Source organism: Salmo salar, chromosome ssa05 (genome assembly GCF_905237065.1).
Source record: "Salmo salar chromosome ssa05, Ssal_v3.1, whole genome shotgun sequence".
Lineage (NCBI taxonomy): Eukaryota > Metazoa > Chordata > Actinopteri > Salmoniformes > Salmonidae > Salmo > Salmo salar.
This window is the reverse complement of record NC_059446.1, coordinates 28,294,485-28,318,138: the sequence shown is the minus strand read 5'-3', so window position 1 is coordinate 28,318,138 and position 23,654 is coordinate 28,294,485. Positions and strand designations below refer to the sequence as shown.

The 23,654-nt window shown below is 42.5% G+C and overlaps 2 protein-coding genes across 3 annotated transcripts; both read right to left on the bottom strand.

Annotated features, from left to right (window-relative positions):
* Positions 1-5,568: 5,568 nt before the first annotated feature.
* spata4 (spermatogenesis associated 4) lies at positions 5,569-11,112 on the bottom strand. 2 transcript variants are annotated; one of them, XM_014199194.2, is made up of 7 exons: positions 10,982-11,112; positions 10,653-10,726; positions 8,192-8,321; positions 7,793-7,911; positions 6,413-6,633; positions 6,120-6,233; positions 5,569-6,019 (listed from the first exon to the last, which is right to left on the bottom strand). In XM_014199194.2, exons 1-7 carry the CDS (start codon positions 11,021-11,023, stop codon positions 5,925-5,927), a joined length of 795 nt encoding a protein of 264 aa, XP_014054669.2. In that variant the 5' UTR covers positions 11,024-11,112; the 3' UTR covers positions 5,569-5,924. The 2 variants fall into 2 exon arrangements, with proteins under 2 accessions (XP_014054669.2, XP_014054670.2); XM_014199195.2 differs by lacking the exon at positions 10,982-11,112 and having other exon boundaries at positions 10,653-10,973.
* asb5a (ankyrin repeat and SOCS box containing 5a) lies at positions 11,101-15,384 on the bottom strand. The gene is given in 8 exon segments (XM_014199193.2): positions 11,101-12,036; positions 12,334-12,525; positions 12,856-12,990; positions 13,769-13,919; positions 14,142-14,249; positions 14,334-14,413; positions 15,194-15,240; positions 15,242-15,384. Coding segments are annotated over 8 exon segments (975 nt in total). The 5' UTR covers positions 15,376-15,384; the 3' UTR covers positions 11,101-11,908.
* Positions 15,385-23,654: the final 8,270 nt, after the last annotated feature.

Sequence of the window (23,654 nt, the reverse complement as noted above, 5' to 3'; positions counted from 1 at the left end):
CTGAATCCAGGCGGAGAGCAGTCTGCAGCAGCAACAAGCTGTCTTTCTTTGAACTCCGCTGACGATTGTAAAAAAGGTATTTGTCACAAAACATTCCTGAATTTTGCAGGACGATAAGAGACTCGTAAAGACTCTTGACAACAAACAATTTAAGTGTTTATGAGGATAACTCTTTATTTGAAACTATGTATGTACTGCTGTCATATAGTGAAAAGCATCATTATGCAATGAAAACCATTATGGTGATGGAATGCCAGCAGTAAGCAGACATACAGTTGAAGTCGTAAGTTTACATACACTTAGGTTGGAGTCATTAAAACTAGCTTTTCAACGACTCCACAAATTTCTTGTTCACAAACTATAGTTCTGGCAAGTCGGTTAGGAAATCTACTTTGTGCATGACACAACAACAAAAATCCAACTATTGATTACAGACAGATTATTTCACTTATAATTCACTGTATCACAATTCCAGTGGGTCAGAAGTTTTCATATACAATGTTGACTGTGCCTTTAAACAGCTTGGAAAATTCCAGAAATTGTGGTCATGGCTTTAGAAGCTTCTGATAGGCTAATTGACATAATTTGAGTCAATTGGAGGTGTACCAAGGTGTATTTCAAGGCCTACCTTCAAACTCAGTGCTTCTTTGCTTGACATCATGGGAAAATCAAAAGAAATCAGCCAAGACCTCAGAAAAAAAATTGTAGACCTCCACAAGTCTGGTTCATCCTTGGGAGCAATTTCCAAACGCCTGGAGGTACCACGTTCATCTGTACAAACAATAGTACGAAAGTATAAACACCATGGGACCACACAGCCGTCATACCACTCAGGAAGACTATGGTTTGACCAGGGTTTGCAACAGCGCATGGGAACAAAGATGGTACTTTTTGGAGAAATGTCCTCTGGTCTGATGAAACAAAAATAGAACTGTTTGGCCATAATGACCATCGTTATGTTTGGAGGAAAAAGGGGGAGGCTTGCAAGCCAAAGAACACCATCCCAACCGTGAAGCACAGGGGAGGCAGCATCATGTTGTGGGGGTGCTTTGCTGCAGGAGGGACTGGTGCACTTCACAAAATGGATGGCATCATGAGGCAGGAAAATGATGTGGATATATTGAAGCAACATCTCAAGACATCAGTCAGGAAGTTAAAGCTTGATCGCAAATGGGTCTTCCAAATGGACAAAGTTGTGGAAAAATGGCTTAAGAACAACCAAGTCAAGGTATTGGAGTGGCCATCACAAAGCCCTGACCTCAATCCCAAAGAAAATTTGTGGGCAGAACTGAAAAAGCGTGTGGTAGCAAGGAGGCGTACAAACCTGACTCAGTTACACCAGCTCTGTCAGGAGGAATGGGCCAAAATGCACCCAACTTATTGTGGGAAGCTTGTGGAAGGCTACCCTAAACGTTTGACCCAAGTTAAACAATTTAAAGGCAACGCTACCAAATACTAATTGAATGTATGTAAACTTCTGACCCACTGGGAATGTGATGAAAGAAATAAAACCTGAAATAAATCTTTCTCTCTACTATTATTCTGACATATCACATTCTTAAAATAAAGTGGTGATTTTAACTGACCTAAGACGGGGAATTTTTACTTGGATTAAATGTCAGGAATTGTAAAAAACGTAGTTTAAATGTATTTGGCCAAGGTGTATGTAAACTTCCGACTTCAACTGTATTAGCTGACCTAACAAAGGTCTGAAATACAATTTCTAACAAGTGTATAGTCATTATCTACCAAGAGAATTCTCTTTGATTATAATCACAGCCGTGAATATCCTCCCAAGCAGACATCTCGACGGCCCTGAAAGAACATCATTGGACTATATTTAAACTGGAAACCACATATACTGAGGCTGCATTTATTGTAGCTGGGGATTTTAACAAAGCTAATCTGAAAACAAGCCTCCCTAAATGTTATCAGCATATCGAATGCGCGACCAGGGCTGGCAGCATTCTGGATCATTGCTACTCTTAATTTCCGCGACGCATACAAAGCCATCCCTCGCCCTCCTTTCGGCAAATCTGACCACGACTCCATTTTGTTGATCCCAGCCTATAGACAGAAACTAAAACAGGAAATGCCCGTGCTCAGGTCTGTTCAATGCTGGTCCGACCAACCTGATTCCACGCTTCAAGATTGCTTCGATCACGTGTACTGGGATATGTTCCGGATAGCCTCAGACAACAACATTGATGTATACACTGATTCGGTGAGCGAGTTTATTAGCAAGTGCATCAGTGATGTTGTACCCATGGTGACTATTAAAACCTTCCCCAACCAGAAACCGTGGATTGATGGCAGCATTCGCGCAAAACTGAAAGCACGAACCACTGCTTTTAATCATGGCAAGGCGACCGGAAACAAGACCGGATACAAACAGTGTAGCTATGCCATCCGCAAGACAATCAAACAAGCTAAGCATCAGTATAAAGACAAAGTAGAGTCGCAATTCAACGCCTCAGACACGAGACGTATGTTTCAGGGTCTAAAGTCAATCACGGATTACAAAAAGAAAACCAGCCCCGTCGCGGACACCAACGTCTTGCTGCCAGACAAACTAAACAACTTCTTTGCTCGCTTTGAGGACAATACAGTGCCACTGACACGGCCCACTACCAAAACCTGCGGACTCTCCTTCACCGCAGCCAACGTCAGTAAAACATTTAAACGTGTTAACCCTCGCAAGGCTGCCAGCCCAGATGGCATCCCTAGCTATGTCCTCAGAGCATGCGCAGACCAGCTGGCTGGTGTGTTTACGGACATATTCAATCAATCCCTTATCCCAGTCTGCTGTTCCCACATGCTACAGGAGGGCCACCATTGTTCCTGTTTCCAAGAAAGCTAAGGTAACTGAGCTAAACGACTATCGCCCCGTAGCACTCACTTCTGTCATTATGAAGTGCTTTGAGAGACTAGTCAAGGATCATATCACCTCCACCCTACCTGACACCCTATACCCACTCCAATTTGCTTACCGCCCCAATAGGTCCACAGACGACGCAATCACACTGCACACTGCCCTAACCCATCTGGACAAGAGGAATACCTATGTAAGAGTGCTGTTCATCGATTGCAGCTCAGCATTTAACACCATAGTACCCTCCAAACTCGTCATTAAGCTCGAGGCCCTGGGTCTCAACCCATCCTGTGCAACTGGGTCCTGGACTTTCTGACGGGCCGCCCCCAGGTGGTGAGGGTAGGAAACAACATCTCCACCCTGTTGATCCCCAACACTGGGGCCCCACAAGGGTGCGTTCTCAGCCCTCTCCTGTACTCCCTGTTCACCCATGACTGCGTGGCCATGCATGCCTCCAACTCAATCATCAAGTTTGCAGACGACACTACAGTGGCAGGCTTGATTACCAACAACAACAAGACCGCCTACAGGGAGGAGGTGAGGGCCCTCGGAGTGTGGTGTCAGGAAAATAACCTCACACTCAACATCTACAAAACAAAGGAGATGATCGTGGACTTCAGGAAACAGCAGAGGGAGCACCCCCCTATCCACATCGAACAGGACAGTAGTGGAGAAGGTGGAAAGTTTAAGTTCCTCGGCGTACACATCACGGACAAACTGAAATGGTCCAACCACACACACAGTGTGGTGAAGAAGGTGCAGCAGCGCCACTTCAACCTTAGGAGACAGAAGAAATTTGGCTTGTCACCGAAAACACTCACAAACTTTTACAGATGCACAATCGAGAGCATCCTGTCGGGCTGTATCACCGCCTAGTATGACAACTGCTCCACCCACAACCGCAAGGCTCTCCAGAGGGTATTGAGGTCTGCACAACGCATCACTGGGGGCAAACTACCTGCCCACTGGGGGCAAACTACCTGCCCTCCAGGACAACTACACCACCCGATTTCACAGGAAGGCCAAAAAGATCATCAAGGACAACAACCACCCGAGCCACTGCCTGTTCACCCCGCTATCGTCCAGAAGGTGAGGTCAGTACAGTTGCATCAAGGCTGGGACAGAGAGACTGAAAAACAGCTTCTATCTCAAGGCCATCAGACTGTTAAACAGCCATCACTAACATTGAGTGGCTGCTGTTAACATACTGACTCAAATCTCTAGCCACTTTAATAATTAAAAATTAGATGTAATAAATGTATCACTAGTCACTTTAAACAATGCCACTTTATATCATGTTTACATACCCTACATTACTCATATCATATGTATATACTATACTCTATACCATGTACTGCATCTTGCATATGCCGCACGGGCATCGCACTTGTGTGTATAAGGTAGTTGTTGTTAAATTGTTAGATTACTTGTTATTACTGCATGGTCAGAACTAGAAGCACAAGCATTTCGCTACACTCACATTAACATCTAACCATATGCATGTCAAATTAAATCAAAAGTTGATTTGTCACGTGCGCCGAACACAACAGGTGAAATGCTTACTTACAGGCTCTAACCAGTAGTGCAATGTGACCAATAACATTTGATTTGATTTGATATACTGTACGCAGACACCAGACCTGACAGTTAAAAGATCAGATCAGCTTCTGATCTTTTCCAATCAGCTGTGTAAAGAAAATACCTTCCTGATAATTGGAAGCATGGTTATGTTGCAGGCCATGGGCTGTATGTTTGGGATCCTTTATCTAAATGCTGCTTTCATTCTATTATAAAGGTGACATTACTGTGTCTTATCACAGGTGCAAGGCAAAGAGGAAATGATCTGCACATCATTGTAAAGTTCTCCGAGGTGGAATTTTATGAGCTGTGCAAACAAAGAACACAATATCTGGACCTTATGGTTTTCATCTGGTGTATGATACACAACATCTAAATGCTTGTTAAATAAGACATTAGGGATCTTTCATCACACAAAAGCTATTGCATTTCTCATCCTTCATTAGCTGAAACTGGATGGAGCCAGTGTAATACGGCAGAGAGAGGTGGTAATTAACCATGTCCGATACCTGAAGACTTGTGTTAACTCCCAAAGGAACCTAGGGTTTAGCTCAGCTGGCTAAGACAGTTTTGTGATGTGCAGATGACCTGGATTCAAACCCAGTCAGTCACAACAAACTAGTCATTATGAACATGATGTTGAGATGGATGCACCAAGCATATTACCTAACACTGTATAAAGGACCCTACATGAAATGAGGGAATTTACAGGCAGAAGAGATGAGCAGACAATATAATGTCCTATTCACATTGTTAGTCACTGCTGTGAAGGTAATAACTGGAATGTTAACAGACATTTGTGAAAAGCACGGATCTATAATACAGAATGCATTTATCAAAACAACGGTTGATCGTGCTTTGATTTTCAACCTGCCTCGCCCATGATTATAAACCAGATACAGTACCGCCACCTACTGGTAACCCGCGGAAATTGCAATTTTAGAGCAACTACTAATGGTTGAAGTACTGTAACTGATGGACTAGTGAATAACTAGTAAAAAAACACCCCCAAGGTAATATCTTGCATGATAGTCATTGAGAACTGCTGTACTTGTATTCATTCATAGAGGTATAGAGGTACATTTATAAGAGGAATAAAGGTACTTTTATTCGAGGAATAGAGGTATTGAGGTACTTTTATTAGAGGAATAAAGGTATAGAGGTACTTTTATTAGAGAAATAGAGGTATCGAGGTACTTTTATTAGAGGAATAAAGGTATTCAGGTACTTTAATTAGAAGAATAGAGGTATAGAGGAACTTTTATTAGAGGAATAAAGGTATAGAGGTACTTTAATTAGAAGTATAGCGGAACTTTTATGAGAGGAATAAAAGTATAGAGGTACTTTTATTAGAGGAATAGAGGTATAGAGGTACTGATATTACAGAAATAGAGGGATAAAGGTACTTTTATTACAGGTATCGTATCAGAGGCATCTATCCCAGATACACCAAACGGCTGCATCTCCCGGCCTTTTAAATTGCAATCAGCGAGCGTCTGTCCGTCTGATGCACCTCAATCTCCTTGAAATGGACACTGGCTTTGCTCCTGATGGATGGTTCACATGACTCTATAGAAGGGAGGAAAAAGTAAGTGAGGAGAAATAAAAGAGACTACAGTGTAGACACTGTAAAACTGGTGGTGGTGAAAAAACTATGTGAATGACTTACTGGCTGTTCCACTTTGTACTGAGGTGTTGCCATCGGAGCTGTCATCTCCGTGGTGAGAAGATGGGGGCAGTCTCACGGCCAGTTCTCCCAAGGTGGGCTTCACGTTGAAGCGCTCTGCCAGAGAGAAATGCAATTTTTTTTATATATTCCAATTCAATTACATTATTTGTATTTGAATAAAAGTAGCATTGAATCACAATCACATGATAGGGTTAGGGTTCGACAGGACTAATGTTACCAGCCTCATGGTCTATCCAAGAACCCCACTCTATCCCGATTGTTGGTGCACTCACTGGGGTTCTGGACTCTCTCGGCCGCCCTCTGCTCCAGGTGCATGTGGATGATGGCCTGCACCTTCCTCTGGTTGGTGGAGATGTTGGGCTCGGCTATGACCTCGGTCAGCCGCAGGTTGTTCTTGATGGCCTTGGAGGCCGTGGCCCGAGCTAGCATGGGCAGCTGGTCCTGGTAGTCCCTGTCTGTGAAGTCAATCTCCCTGCCCTGGATCCCTTTGATCCTGGACAGTTATACAGTATATCAGTTTTATCAGCTACAGTGCCCTCCATAATTATTGGGACAGTGAAGCATTTCTTCTTCTTTCGGCTTTATACTTCGAAAGTTTGGATTTGAAATAAAACAATGACAATGAAGTGCAGACCGTCAGCTTTAATTTGAGGGTATTTTCATCCATATAGGGTGAACAGTTTAGAAATTGCAGCGCTTTTTGTACATAGTCCTCCCATTTTAGGGGAGCAAAAGTATTGGGACAAATTCACTTATATGTGTATTAAAGGAGTAAAAAGTTAAGTATTTGGTCCCATATTCATAGCACACAAGGTACTTTATTCATTACATCAAGCTTCTGACTCCATCGACTTCTTAGATGCATTTGCTGTTTGTTTTGGTTGTGTTTCAGATTATTTTGTGCCCAATAGAAATTAATAGTAAATAATGTAGTGTCATTTTGGAGTCACTTTTATTGTAAATAAGAATAGATTATGTTCCTTAACACGTCTACATTAATGTAGACGCTACCATGATTATGGATAATCCTGAGTGAATCATGAATAATGATGAGTGAGAAAGTTACAGACGCACACATTTTTGGGGGGATATGATATTTGTGCTTCTATGGAAAAATATGAGGGGCTGGATCTGGAAAGCAGTAAAAGAAAGCCTGGTTAAACCAGACTGACCACAATGCTCACCAGTGAAACTATTGTAAGTGCAGCAGACAGTCTAGTTTCACAAAGCTAAGAAAGAGAATCACTTGATGATCAGTTAGCGTCTATGCATTGTATTTATTTTAGCCAGGATAGTCGGCTCAGTAACAATTGGAAAACAGACAACCCATTGTCTCGCTCTCTTGATAAAGCCTATTGTAATCCTAATGTATTGATGAAAAGGAGAGGATTTGAATTGGTTGCACATGCTAGGGCTCCCGAGTGGCGCAGCGGTCTAAGGCACTGCATCTCAGTGCTAGAGGCGTCATTACAGACCCTGGTTCGATTCCAGGCTGTATCATAACCGGCCATGATTGGGAGTCCCATAGGGTGGTGCACAATTGGCCCAGTGTCATCTGGGTTAGGGTTTGGCCTGGGTAGGCCATCATTGTAAATAACAATTTGTTTTTAACTGACTTGCCTAGTTAAATAAAGGTTAAATAAATGTCTCACCTCCTGTTAGTTAAGATGGTGTAAATCTCTTGCACTAGGAGCTCCGCTGCTCCTGGTTTGCAGTGGATGGTCCCGTCCAGAACTTCCTTTTGCAGATGGATGTTCTGTTTCACTAGAAACTGATAAGAGAGTAGAAATTAATTCTCCATTATTCAACATGACAAACAAAAGAAAAAACAGGATGTCTGGAGTATAGAAAGACAGCCTTCTCACAGCAAAAACATTGATGACTTTGCAAGTGGACATAGGATTATACCCACCAGTTTATTTGTACTCATACACCTACTATTTTGTTACTGTCCGTTAGTCTGGGTTCCAGTCTGTTTAGCTAAGGAGTGTAATGCGATAACTGAACAGAGACGACAACCAGGCTACCTGGCCATACCCTTCAACTCTTACCCTCTCTATTTGTGCCCAGTTGCCCTGTTTGGTTGGAAGTGATGTCCCATTGTTGTAGGAGTGCATGGGGAAGTCTTCATGATAATACCAGGAGAACATCTCTGCCACAAGGTAGCCATTGGAGAAATCCCTGGTGAAGGGAAAATGTGACTCCATAACATATGGGAGAGTGGGATAAGTTGAGGCATTTTTTATATTCATTACACTGCATTCAGAAAGAATTCAGACTACTTCCTTTTTCCCCCACATTATTTACGCTACAGCCGTATTCTAAAATTGATTAAATTAATGTTATTCCTCATCAATCTACACACAATATCCCATAATGACAAAGCAAAAACAGGTTTTTAGATTTATATTTTTTATTATTTTACAGAAATACCTTATTTACATAAGTAGTCAGACCCTTTGCTATGAGATATGAAATTGGTGCTCCAGTTTATCCTGTTTCCATTTATCATCCTTGAGATGTTTCTACAACTTGATTGGAGTCCACCTGTGGTAAATTCAATTGGTAGAACATGATTTGGAAAAGCACACCTGTCTATATAAGGTCCAACAGTTGACAGTGCATGTCAGAGCAAAGACCAAGCCATGAGGTCGAAGAAATTGTCCATAGATCTGGGGAAGGGTACCAAAACATTTCTGCAGCATTGAAGGTCACCAAGAACACAGTGTCCTCCATCATTCTTAAATGGAAGAAGTTTGGAACCACTAAGTCTCTTCTTTGAGCTGGCCGCCCGGCCAAACTGAGCAATCTGGGGAGAAGGGCCTTGGTCAGGGAGGTGACCAAGAACCTGACCAAGCTCCAGAGTTCCTCTGTGGAGATGGGAGAACCTTTCAGAAGGACAACCATCTCTGCAGCACTCCACCAATCAGGTCTTTATGGTAAAGTGGCCAGACGGAAGCCACTCTTCAGTAAAAGGCACATGACAGCCCGCTTGGAGTTTGCCAAAAGGCACCTAAAGACTCTCAGACCATGAGAAACAAGATTCTCTGGTCTGATGAAACCAAGAATGAACTCTTTTGCCTCAATACCAAGCATCACGTCTAGAGGAAACGTGGCACCATCCCTATGGTGAAGCATGGTGGTGGCAGCATCATGCTGTGGGGATGTTTTTCAGCGGCAGGAACTGGGAGACAAGTCAGGATCGAGGAATGATGAACGGGGCAAAGTACAGAGAGAGCCTTTATGAAAACCTGCCCCAGAGTGCTCAGACTGATCTTCCAACAGGACAACAACCCTAAGCGCACAGCCAAGACAACGCAAGACTGGCTTCGGGACAAGTCTCTTAATGTCTTTGAGTGGCCCAGCCAGAGCCCGGACTTGAACCCAATCGAACATCTCTGGAGAGACCTGAAAATAGCTGTGCAGTGACGCTCTCCATCCAACCTGACAGAGCTTGAGAGGATCTGCGGAGAAGAATGGGAGAAACTCCCCAAATACAGGTGTGCCAAGCTGGTAACGTCATACCCAAGAAGACTCAAGGCTGTAATCGCTGCCAAAGGTGCTTCAACCAAGTACTGAGTAAAGGGTCTGAATACTTATGTAAATGGGGCTAAAAAAAAGATATACATAAATGTAGATTGATGAGAAATGTTATTTAATCCGTTGTATAATCAGGTTAACATAACATGTGGAAAAAGTCAAGGGGTCTAAATACTTTCTGAATGCACTGTATATTCATTATGGAAATAATCTGAATTCCTGTAAACATTACAGTTTTGAAAACATTGCTTATCCAAAAAAAGTGGTGTCTTGGCACAACTTATCCTGGGTATGGGGTATGTTGAGCCCTTGTACAGGGTAAATTAAGCTGCCTACAAATTTCTGTACTGAATGGAAGATTACCACTACCTTTTTGAAACCATGTCTATTTTTATTTCCCAAACACAATAACAATCTCTTTTTTGTCTTTTGATCATTTAAAGCATATTTTAACACATGCTTAGTTTTTTTTACCTCATGCCTTGCTTTATGCCTGGGAAGAAAACACTTCAATTTGTTCAACTTTACATTTGGGGCAATTTACCCCATAGCCATTGGCTCAATTTACCCCAATGCAAAAATGTTGACTATAGCCAACACAACTACAAGATGCACTTTCAAGCTAGGTGTAGAACGCCATATTAAAGCTTATAGAGACCCCAATAGAACATTCTTAAAATGATCTACTTTGGTTTAGATACAAGCATCATGAAACCTCTAACCTAATAAAAAATACATTTGTTTAGCTATCTTGCTTACCACTTTTTCCATGTGGTTTATTCCTTCACAGACCACATGAAAATGGACATTTCCTAAATATTTGGTCAATTATATATTTTGTGTATGGTTTCCTTGAATCAAAGGTAGCTCAACTTACCCGACTGTCCCCTTAAGGCTTACTTGGTTAGATAGACCAACTCTCAAGTTATATTTCACTTAGACATGCTTTGCAATTTGCTAATGTACACTCACCTGCGAATATTCTTTGGAGAAAATGACAAATCCAGGCTTTGGAGCCACTTCAGAACTTCTCGTGGCAGACCTGTCTTTTTGGGAGGCTGTGCGTAAGCCATTGTCAGCTGTAATGTTAATTCAGCTAGCGTCTATGAACCAGCCACACACGCTTACACAATGACACGATAAGACAAGTTACTGTTGGTCTTACTTTTCTGATTCAGTATTTCGTTAAGTTGTTGCTATATAGAACATTTGTGGTAAACGAACTAGCTAAGCTAACCAGCTTACTAGCCCATATGGCACATTTGACATGTTTATCAACAGTTCCATAGCAACGGCCTTACTTCTTTCTCCTGGAAAGGTGAACGTATCGCGGGAAAGTACATTGTTGCCACCCACTGGAAATAGAAAATGTTGCGCACACTGAAGAGAGCTGCTTGCCTTTGAAAGACTTGCAAAAACGTGGAATTCAAAACGTTTTAATAAGATAATAGCAAGCAGCTCAGACAATAAGATTACACATAATAAAACACATCAAGCAAGCAAGTTTATATCTATATTTTTTGAGGATATGAATGTGGGAGTGAAGTGTTCTCAATGATAATGGTAAGGATTTTGGTGAATTTCAAGTTTTGCAGATGCACAAGTCTAATCTAAAATACTTAAGGTGATAAACCATGTTAATATAACAATCCAAATTAAATGTATTTTCCATAATATGCAAGCACTTTAAATGTTGTTATTGTATGAGCATATGCGCAAGCCACAGATTCATTTAGAAACCTGCTGCAAAATATTGATGAGGAACACATTTTCTAAATGCCTTTACATTTACATTTAAGTCATTTAGCAGACGCTCTTATCCAGAGCGACTTACAAAATGGTGCATTCACCTTATGATATCCAGTGGAACAACCACTTTACAATAGTGCATCTAAATCTTTTAAGGGGGGGGGTTAGAAGGATTACTTTATCCTATCCTAGGTATTCCTTAAAGAGGTGAAAAACAGTCCATCTCTAGATTTAAATGAAACTCAAACTTTAAAATGTTCAGACCATTATTGCTGGTCATTGCTCCAACTCCAAATTTTAGCAGTTTCTTGTGAACCATACTAAAATCAGGCATAGGCTAAATCAAGTATGCATTTCATTGCTTCAAGTGCAAGTAGTGCTCCTTCAATCCTTGCAGGCTGTCGAGTTCCCATGAATGACTGACACCAGGAAGATGCCACCACAACCACAGCCTTTGAGATTGTGAAGTTCTATGCTCATCATCTGTACTGGAGGTAGTTCCTGAGGGGGTTGGGAAGGGGAAGATGGTTGATGAGGTGAAACCTGTCATGGCCCACACGGTCACGGATACGTTGTCGACACAGCTGACTCAATGGTTGGGGCGTGGCTGCAGAAAGGTGGAAGGGAGAAGGGAAAACATATCATGCTATTCAACCAAATCCACTACAGCCCGGCTAGTGTGCTATTGCTTGAACACGCTATTGCTTGAACACGCTATTGCTTGAACACGTGATGTTGTATTCTATTCTATTCCATGTGATGTTGTATTCTATTCTATTCCAGTTTTAAACATATAATGGACAGCTAGTTTGACTTGGGTGATAAACCAATAACACTACGATACTTTGGCTATAGGAATTCACTGATTTCTAAGGATGACTGAGAACAGGCCTATAGAACTTACCCTCATAGACCAGTAGGAACCCTTCTGTCAAGCTACTGGGGGGAGCGGCCTCCACAGGTCTCTGGAACTCGATGTTCCTGGCATGGATATCTGCCCCAAAGTCCAACAACAGCTTAACAATGGCTGTGCAGTCCTTCTCAGCGGCAGCGTGTAAGGGAGACTCCATATATCTACCTTTCTGTACATTTGCTCCTGTGAGGAGGCGTAAACCAGGGTATGGATATAACACACATTTAATAGTCCTATGCCATTCAGTTACAGGAAAGAAGTACTTTATCGATGTCATAACATGATGGATTTGGACTTTTATCCAGGTGGGTTAAACATATTAGTGGTGTAGAAATGGGCAGATGCTCTGCGCTATCCCACCAAGACCAAGCTACTACAGCATTAGTGGTGGATGTGGACATAGTGAGAGTGCTATACAGGTACAATACATTTCAATAATCTTACCACTAGTTCTCCTCCTCTCATCATACCTGGCTATGGTGATTTGGCAGAGCAGATGTGCACGTGCCTCACCTTCCCTCAGCAGCCTCTGGACACACTCTATCTCCTGAGAGACACAGGCGGCGTAGAGGGGCGTTCCCAGATGAGGAATGTCAAAGTCCACATCGGCTCCCCATCTGATTAGAGTCTCCACACACCCACTGCTGCCTACCGACCGTGGGCAGACATATGGAAGTCATTACTGTCAGCTTTCCAATTACTGCGGTGGGCGTTTTAGCTAATTATTTCTGTACCCGGAATATGATGATTCCTCTAAGCATCATGGGACATACACAAACATAATTCAAGTCAGAGTATCTCAAAAACTGTACTCTGATTTGTGATATTTTGATTCAGATTTTTAAGTTTGATGTATTTGCCTCAATCCCAAGTTAGAATACAGCCCAAATGGTCAGTGAAGTACACTTCAAGGTTCATACCAATGATGTATATAAAGCATGGATTGCTGATGCTAAGTATTAGCCAATGAGAGTCTTTAAAGCCACCGGCCGCCATATTGGTACACCTCATAGGAATAAATGGAATTCAACAGTATTTCAATTAAATGTTTCAAGGACACGATAACATGTATTTAAGTGGGTTTTTTTGTAGTGGGGACAGTAACATTAGTACTTACAAAAAAATGAAAATGTTTATATGTATATATTTTTTTTCCAAAAAATAAATAAATACATATGTTTAGCTCATATAATATAATTTAAAAGTATGCATTAAGTGTCTAATCGAATAAACTAATTTAGACATTAATACATGCATTTCTACAGCTTGCAAAATCGTTTTTTGATAGAGGAGTATTACCAAGGTGGCTGCGCGGTGGCTTCAATACAGCAGCCCTTGTCATTCATCCAGGGTTTATATACATCATTGGGTTCATACTAGGTTAATTAAGATAAGGATGTTGGAGTGATAAGGGTAGTGAGCATACCTTTACTGCTGGCTTGGTGAATGGGCGAGGGCTGAAATACCAGAGCCTGGGGTTTGGCCCCGTTCTCCAGGAGGACCTCTGCACATGATACACTGCCCACTGAGCACGCATTGAAAAGAGGAGTCACCCCATCAATGGTGGTGACGTTCACCTGCACAGAGTCTCATGTTAACTCAGACCGCTCAGCTGAATAACGCAGCACCATTTTGGGACACAGAAAAAATAACGAATTACAGAGAACAAGATGTATTTTACAAAAGCTTTATTAGGCTATTTCTTAATTTATTATTTAGTACAAATTATTGTTTCATGTAAAAAAAAAATTTTTTAAAAGGTATTCTTGATTATTAACGGATCTTCTCCATTGACTCACATTGGCTCCTGCAGCGATCAGAGCTCTGGCACATGCTACATGGTCTCCAAGGCAGGCCTCGTGCAGAGGACTCACATGGTCTATAGTGACTACATTTACATTGTGGCCCTGTGGGAGCAGCAGAACACAACCATAGTGCATTGCAGAAGGTAAGCAGTGGGTGCACACTGAATTGGATTACCTTTGGCTCACCTGTAAAATGAGATTCCTCAGAGCTAAGAGACGACCTTGGATTGCAGCATCATGTAAAGGTGAGCGGTCTGCCCAGGACCCTGAAGCAAACACAAATGCTTGTCACCCACAACAACTCACCGTCTCACAGTTTTGATGAATGATTCCATTTCACAGGGCACACAGACCTCGGTCAATATCCAGAATAGCACCAGATGCGTTCCAGACGGCATCATCATTGTTACCTTCCTCCATATCACTGATCTATGACACTATTGAAACTTCTATTCTATTTCACTTCATATAAGGTAGAGTACTAAGGATCCATGTAGTCCAATTGAGGGTGAGCCAATAGCCATCAAATATATTTTCTCTTGAACTAGCCTAACCTACTTGATGTATTAATGGAAGACCAAGCCACTGCAAATCAGAAACAAAACATGTTCTGGGAAAACTAGTGTGAACTACATATAGCTACATCACTGACCTTTAATAACGCACAACAACATTTGATTTTATGTTGCTGTTTGCTGCATTTGTGCTCCCTTTCCATGCGCCAAGCATGTTGGCACACTGTCTGTCACTGACACTGGGAAGCTTAAGTGCTGTTTTGGTCTGCGTCTGCCTACAGACCACAGTCAGTCAGGAATGAAAACTAGGGCAAGGGGGGTGGGCCGTTCTATTAATAGTTTAGGGTAGAAATGAGCCTGACCGGTATGTACCTTATACACAGTTATGTTTCAGCTACTTTGCATGTTCAGGTCAACAAAGTGAGTATATGCATTGTTCACAGTAGCCTAATTATAAATAATCATTATTCTAATAATATTTTTTGTTGTTGTGACAATAGACTAATACAGTAGAGAGATGTGGGTACTCACTGTGTGCTTGACCAAAATCATAGAACTCTGCAGATAACCTGGCCACCTCCTCTGATGATGTAAAAGTAGGAGAGGCAGTTGAGGCTTATCTTGATAAGTGAGTATATGTATAAGCAGAACAGAGCCAGTATGGTGAGGTAAACATTGGAATAATGGAGCAACGCAAAAGGATTCGCTGTCATATTGCCCCCTCTTTTGAACATGGCTCTGCTATACTGAGGGGATCACTCTCAAGTGGTCCTCACTGAACTTCTGTGCCTGTGTTAAAATAGTTTAAGAGGACAGACGTTCCGCTAGCCTAGCCAACATTCAATGGAATAGCAGGGCGCGAAATACAAAACATCAAAAATCGAATAATTTCAATTTCTCAAACATATGACTATTTTACACCATTTTAAAGATACACTTCTCCTTAATGTAACCACATTGTCCGATTTCAAAAAGGCTTTACAGTGAACGCAAAACATTAGATTATGTTAGGACAGTACATAGACAAACAATAACCACAGCCATTTTCCAAGCAAGGAGATGTGTCACAGAAGCCCAAAATACAGCTAAATTGAAGAAATAACCTTTGACAATCTTCATCAGATGACACTCCTAGGACATCATGTTACACAATACATGTATGTTTTGTTCGATCAAGTTCATATTTATATCCAAAAACAGCATTTTACATTGGCGCATGATGTTCAGAAAATGTATTCCCACCAAAACTTCCGGTGAATTGTATTTATTTTTTATTTTTTATTTCACCTTTATTTAACCAGGTAGGCAAGTTGAGAACAAGTTCTCATTTACAATTGCGACCTGGCCAAGATAAAGCAAAGCAGTTCGACAACATACAAAAACACAGAGTTACACATGGAGTAAAACAACATACAATCAATGATGCAGTAGAAAAAAAATAAGACTATATACAATGTGAGCAAAGGATGTGAGATAAGGGAGGTAAAGGCAAAAAAATAAAAATTAAAATAAAAATGAAAAAAATAAAAATACTAAAAATAAAATAAAATGCCATGGTGGCAAAGTAAATAAAGTATAGCAAGAAAAACACTGGAATGGTAGATTTGTCGTTTGAAGAAAGTTCAGAGATAAAATATAAATAATATGGTGCAAAGGAGCAAAATAAATAAAATAAATAAATACAGTAGGGGAAGAGGTAGTAGTTTGGGCTAAATTATAGATGGGCTATGTACAGGTGCAGTGATCTGTGAGCTGCTCTGACAGCTGGTGCTTAAAGCTAGTGAGGGAGATAAGTGTTTCCAGTTTCAGAGATTTTTGTAGTTCGTTCCAGTCATTGGCAGCAGAGAACTGGAAGGAGAGACGACCAAAGGAGGAGTTGGCTTTAGGGGTGACCAGAGAGATATACCTGCTGGAGCGCGTGCTACAGGTGAGTGCTGCTATGGTGACCAGTGAGCGGAGATAAGGGGGGACTTTACCTAGCAGGGTCTTGTAGATGACCTGGAGCCAATGTGTTTGGCGACGAGTATGAAGCGAAGGCCAGCTAACGAGAGCGTACAGGTCGCAGTGGTGGGTAGTATATGGGGCTTTGGTGACAAAACGGATGGCACTGTGATAGACTGCATCCAGCTTGTTGAGTAGGGTATTGGAAGCTATTTTGTAAATGACATCGCCGAAGTCGAGGATTGGTAGGATGGTCAGTTTTACGAGGGTATGTTTGGCAGCATGAGTGAAGGATGCTTTGTTGCGAAATAGGAAGCCAATTCGAGATTTCACTTTGGATTGGAGATGATTGATGTGAGTCTGGAAGGAGAGTTTACAGTCTAACCAGACACCTAGGTATTTGTAGTTGTCCACAAATTCTAAGTTAGAACCGTCCAGAGAAGTGATGCTGGACAGGCGGGCAGGTGCAGGCAGCGATCGGTTGAAGAGCATGCATTTAGTTTTACTTGTGTTTAGGAGCAGTTGGAGACCACGGAAGGAGAGTTGAATGGCATTGAAGCTCGTCTGGAGGGTTGTTAACACAGTGTCCAAAGAAGGGCCAGAAGTGTACAGAATGGTGTCGTCTGCGTAGAGGTGGATCAGAGATTCACCAGCAGCAAGAGCGACATCATTTATGTATACAGAGAAAAGAGTTGGCCCAAGAATTGAACCCTGTGGTACCCCCATAGAGACTGCCAGAGGTCCAGACAGTAGGCCCTCCGATTTGACACACTGAACTCTGTCAGAGAAGTAGTTGGTGAACCAGGCGACGCAATCGTTTGAGAAACCAAGGCTACTGAGTCTGCCGATGAGGATGTGGTGATTAACAGAGTCAAAAGCTTTGGCCAGGTCAATGAATACGGCAGCACAGTATTGTTTCTTATCGATGGCGGTTACGATGTCGTTTAGGACCTTGAGCGTGGCTGAGGTGCACCCATGACCAACTCTGAAACCAGATTGCATAGCGGAGAGGGTGCGGTGGGATTCGAAATGGTCGGTAATCTGTTTGTTGACTTGGCTTTCGAAGACCTTAGAAAGGCAGGGTAGGATGGATATAGGTCTGTAGCAATTTGGGTCAAGAGTGTCACCTCCTTTGAAGAGGGGGATGACAGCAGCTGCTTTCCAATCTATGGGAATCTCAGACGACACGAAAGAGAGGTTGAACAGGCTAGTAATAGGGGTTGCAATAATTTCGGCAGATAATTTTAGAAAGAAAGGGTCCAGATTGTCAAACCCAGCTGATTTGTAGGGGTCCAGATTTTGCAGCTCTTTCAGAACATCAGCTGAATGGATTTGGGAGAAGGAGAAATGGGGGAGGCTTGGGCGAGTAGCTGTGGGGGTGCAGTGCTGTTGAATGCAGTAGGGGTAGTTAGGTGGAAAGCATGGCCAGCCGTAGAAAAATGCTTATTGAAATTCTCAATTATAGTGGGCTTATCGGTGGTGACAGAGTTTCCTATCCTCAGTGCAGTGGGCAGTTGGGAGGAGGTGTTCTTATTCTCCATGGACTTTACAATGTCCCAGAACTTTTTAGAGTTGGAGTTGCACGAAGCGAATTTCTGTTTGAAAAAGCTAGCCTTGGCGTTTCTAACTGCCTGTGTGTATTGGTTTCTAACTTCCCTAAAAAGTTGCATATCGCGGGGGCAGTTCGATGCTAATGCAGAACGCCACAGGATATTTTTGTGTTGGTGAAGGGCAGTCAGGTCTGGGGAGAACCAAGGGCTATATCTGTTCCTGGTTCTAAATTTCTTGAAAGGGGCATGCTTATTTAAGATGGAGAGGAAGGCATTTAAAAAAAATAACCAGGCATCCTCTACTGACGGGATGAGGTCAATATCCTTCCAGGATACCAGGGCCAGGTCGATTAGAAAGGCTTGCTCGTTGAAATGTTTCAGGGAGCGTTTGACAGTGATGAGTGGAGGTCGTTTGACCGCTGACCCATTATGGGTGCAGGCAATGAGGCAGTGATCGCTGAGATCTTGGTTGAAAACAGCAGAGGTGTATTTAGAGGGCACGTTGGTTAGGATGATATCTATGAGGGTGCCAGTGTTTGCGGCTTTGGGGTTGTACCTGGTGGGTTCATTAATAATTTGTGTGAGATTGAGGGCATCAAGCTTGGATTGTAGGATGGCTGGGGTGTTACGCATGTCCCAGTTTAGGTCACCTAGTAGCACGAGCTCTGAAGATAGATGGGGGGCAATCAGTTCACATATGGTGTCCAGAGCACAACTAGGGGCCGAGGGGGGTCTATAGCAGGTGGCAACGGTGAGAGACTTGTTTTTGGAGAGGTGGATTTTTAAAAGTAGAAGTTCAAATTGTTTGGGTACAGACCTGGATAGCAGGACAGGACTCTGCAGGCTATCTCTGCAGTAGATTGCAACACCGCCCCCTTTGGTCGTTCTATCTTGTCTGAAAACGTTGTAGTTAGGGATGAAGATTTCAGAGTTTTTGGTGGACTTCCTAAGCCAAGATTCAGACACAGCTAGGACATCCGGGTTGGCAGAGTGTGCTAAAGCAGTGAATAAAACAAACTTAGGGAGGAGGCTTCTAATGTTAACATGCATGAAACCAAGGTTATTACGGTTACAGAAGTCATCAAAGAGAGCGCCTGGGGAGTAGGAGTGGAGCCAGGCACTGCAGGGCCTGGATTCACCTCTACATCCCCAGAGGAGCAGAGAAGAATAAGTATGAGGGTACGGCTAAAAGCTATAAGAATTGGTCGTCTGTGACGTCCAGAATAGAGAGAAAAAGGAGCAGGTTTCTGGGGGCGATAAAATAGCTTCAAGGTATAATGTACAGACAAAGGTATGGTGGGATGTGAGTACAGAGGAGGTAAACCTAGGCATTTAGTGATTATGAGAGAGATATTGTCCCTAGAAACATCATTGAAACCAGAAGATGTCATAGCATGTGTGGGTGGAGGAACTGAGAGGTTGGATAAGGTATAATGAGCAGGGCTAGAGGCTCTACAGTGAAATAAGCCAATAAACACTAACCAGAACAGCAATGGAGAAGGCATATTGACATTAAGGAGAGGCATGCTTAGCCGAGTGATCAAAGGGTCCAGTGAGATTCAGACAGCTAGCCGGGCCATAGGTAGCAAGCTGGTGGAAGATGGGAGGGAGGTCTGTTTTTAGCCACCTCGTGCGTTTCCGTCTGTGGGTTAGTGGGGTTCCGTGTGGAAGGGGGGACCAGTCCAAGTTTGCAAAATAGTTAGTTATAATGGCCCAAGAAAAGTGTCCGATAGACCTATTCAGATCGCAGCCGAAAAGACAGCTAACGATTAGCGGGCCGCAGATGGGCGATCAGGTTACGTCGCGACGGAGGGGCCAGTTGGATAACTCCCTCGGGCAGATAACGTCGGTGGTCCAGTCGTGAAGACCCGATGGGGCTCCGCATCGGCAGTAAAACGGGTCAGGATAGGTGAGTTGTAGCCCAGGAGACACTTCAGCTGGCTAGCTCAGGAATAGCCCAGGAGTGGCTGACGGAACTCTTCAGCTGGCTAGCTGGCTAGCTCCGTAATAATGTGTGTTAATTCCGTGACCGACGTTGCCAATAGTCACTCAGGTAGCAGCCAGTTAGCTGCAAGATCCAGGTGTAAATGTCCAGAGCCTGCGGTAGAAATCGGGGAAAGGAGAGAGAATAGGTCCGGTATGCTCTGGTCTGAGTCGCGCTGTACAAAAACTGGCGATAGCTTTTCGAGCTAATGGATAGCTGAGGACAGCTAACCGTGGCTAGCTGAACTTCAACGTTAGCCAGTGAAAATGGCTAACCTCTTGCTAGCTTCTGTTGTGGAATTCAGATGAGGTAAATAATACTTTCTTTTTTAAATTGGTGAGGCGGGTTGCAGGAGAGTGCTTTGAGGTTGAGTTTTTAGAATTAAAAAAAATATATATAAAAATGTAAGTGAAGAAAAAAAATATGTAAATATATATATACACGGGACACGACAAGAGGAGGGTAGAGGACGTCTGAACTGCTACGCCATCTTGGGGATATAGATGAGGGGAAAGAGTGGAATGAGGGGAATGAGCACATCAATTTACAAAAATACTCATCATAAACGTTGACAAAATATATAACAACTATTTAAAGAATTATAGATACACTACTCCTTGATGCAACCGCTGTGTCAGATTTTAAAATAGCTTTACGGAGAAAGCACATTGTTCAATATTCTGAGTACATAGCTCAACCATCAATGCAAGCTATACAGCTACCCGCAAAGTTCTGGCATCAACAAAACTCTGAATTAGTGTTATAAATCATTCCTTACCTTTGCTGATCTTCAGCGGAATGCACTCCAAGGACTCCTACTTCCACAAGAAATGTTATTTTTGTTCAAAATACTCCATATTTATGTCCAAATACCTCAATTTTGTTCGTGCGTTCAGATCACTATCCAAAGGCATAATGTGCGAGCGTAATTCGAGACACGAAAAGTCAAAATGTTCCATTACCGTTCGTAGAAACATGTCAAACGTTGTTTACAATCAATCTTTAGGGCATTTTTAACGTAAAAATGCGATAATATTCCAACCGGACAATAGCGTATTCATTCCAGGAGAAAAAGAAGGAACGGCGGGCTCGCGCATAACCAAGCCCTTTGTCCTCAGGTAGTCCACTCATTGACTGAGCTACTATTCTCTGCCCAGTAACAGGAGAAGGATGAAAAAACTTTCTAAAGGCTGTTGACAGCCAATGGAAGCCTTAGGAAGTGCAACGTGACCCCACAGACACTGTAGTTTCGATAGGGATTCAAAAGAAGAACTACAATTCTCAGATTTACCACTTCCTGGTTGGATTTTCTCAGTTTTTTGCCTGCCATATGAGTTCTGTTATACTCACAGACATCATTCAAACAGTTTTAGAAACTTCAGAGTGTTTCTATCCAAATCTACTAATAATATGCATATTCTAGTTTCTGGGCCCGAGTAGTAGGCAGTTTAATAAGGGTATGTTTTTCATCCGGCCGTGAAAATACTGCCCCCTATACTCAACAGGTTAATTCTCATTGTGGTGTAGTGGAGTGTCATTTCAATGATGTAAGTTTCAGCACAGTCAATATCATCCTGTAATCAGTCCACTACTGGTTCCAAGGCATGTTAGGTGCTAAATTCAACTAGTAAATCAGAGCATTGTCCAGAATCAAGTTACAAGGAAGGAAGGAAGGAAAGGAGATACTTAGTCAGTTGCACCATTGAATGCATTCAACCGCAACAAGTCTTCCGCATATAACCCAACCCCTGTGTGCACATTTAATCCAGGAACAAGGAAAATGCCCACAACAAGGTGAAGTTTCCAACTGTATATGAATAAGACTAAGTGCCCATTTCAGCATCTCTTACCTATTAAAGCATTATTGATACAAAGGAGTGGGAGTTGGTTGAAGGCATGGCTGGGTAGTATCATAAATGTTGTAGGTTATGTAATACCCTTGTTTGAACTAGGTATTGAGTTTATTCTTGTTTAAACCAAGTATTGAGTTTATTTGTTATAATTAATTGGTATTATATTTAAAAGATGATTGAATTGCTCCTAAACTGTAATGTTGTTAATGCATTATGCTTTTTGAAGAAATATTTATTTAATGTATAAGTGAATAGTTTGATTTACTTTGAAGTTTAAGTTTTACCAATAAGGTCACTTGTTAAGTTGTGGCCAATGGGAGTTGACCTGGTTAACGGGAGGCCTGGGAATAAAGAGAGGGAAAAAGACATTGATAAAAGGATGGACGTTTTACATTAGGACCGTTGGTGAAGAAAAATTATAAAAGAAGACGACAGAACTAGAATAAAACCCATACCTACTAAGACATGAAGGGAAATACCTATTTTATTTTATAAAAGAGTTGTTATAATTTTGTTAAAACTTAGTAAAGACTGAAGCTACCGTCTCGTCATGGAGGTATTTGCCAGCCTTGAGGTTAGCCTAGCAAGGTGTGACACCGGGAGATAATTGCTTGGGAAGCTTAACAAGTTCATGTTCCCATGGGATATCGGTTACGGCTAAGGAGTACTGTCTGCATGGGTAGCTGTGCTTGCCTTGGACTTTGTGAGGAGTTCAAAAAAATGACGACACCCAAAAATATCCAGAAGCACCACACAATTGTGGTTACTCACTACTGAGTGGATATTCAATCATCTTTTAAATATTATACCAATAATACCATAATTAGTAAAAATCCAAATAACTTCACAGATCTTCAGTGTAAAGGGTTTACACACTGTTTCCTATGCTTGTTCAATGAACCATAAACAATTAATGAACATGCATCTGTGGAACAGTTATAAAAACTTAGGACACTAAAGAGGCCTTTCTACTGACTCTGAAAAACACCAAAAGAAAGATGCGCAGGGTCCCTGCTCATCTGCGTGAATGTGCCTTAGGCATGCTGCAAGGAGGCATGAGGACTGCAGATTGTGCGCAGGGTAATAAATTGCAATGTCCGTACTGTGAGACGCCTAAGACAGCCCTACAGGGAGACAGGACGGACAGCTGATCGTCCTCGCTGATGCAGACCATGTGTACCAACACCTGCACAGGATCGGTACATCCGAACATCACACCTGCGGGACAGGTACAGGATGGCAACAACAACTGCCCAAGTTACACCAGGAACGCACAATCCCTCTTATCAGTGCTCAGACTGTCCGCAATAGGCTCAGAGAGGCTGAACTGAGGGCTTGTAGGCCTGTTGTAAGACAGGTCCTCACTAGACATCGCCGGCAACACCGTTGCCTATGGGTACAAACCCCACCGTCGCTGGACCAGACAGGACTGGCAAAAAGTCCTCTTCACTGACGAGTCGCAGTTTTGTCTCACCAGGGGTGATGGTCGGATTTGCGTTTATCGTCGGAGGAATGAGCGTTACACCGAGGCCTGTACTCTGGAGCGGGATCCATTTGGAGGTGGAGGGTCCGTCATGGTCTGGGGTGGTGTGTCACAGCATCATCGGACTAAGCTTGTTGTCATTGCAGGCAATCTTAACGCTGTGCGTTACAGGGAAGACATC

Coding starts and splice junctions, on each gene's coding strand:
- spata4 (XM_014199194.2), bottom strand. CDS start 11,023: ATGTACTTTCCCGCGATACGTTCACCTTTCCAGGAGAAAGAA. Junction 8,322..10,652: donor TCTCCAAAGAATATTCGCAG/GTGAGTGTACAT, acceptor TCCCTTCACCAG/GGATTTCTCCAATGGCTACC. Junction 6,234..6,412: donor CGAGAGAGTCCAGAACCCCA/GTGAGTGCACCA, acceptor TCTCTCTGGCAG/AGCGCTTCAACGTGAAGCCC.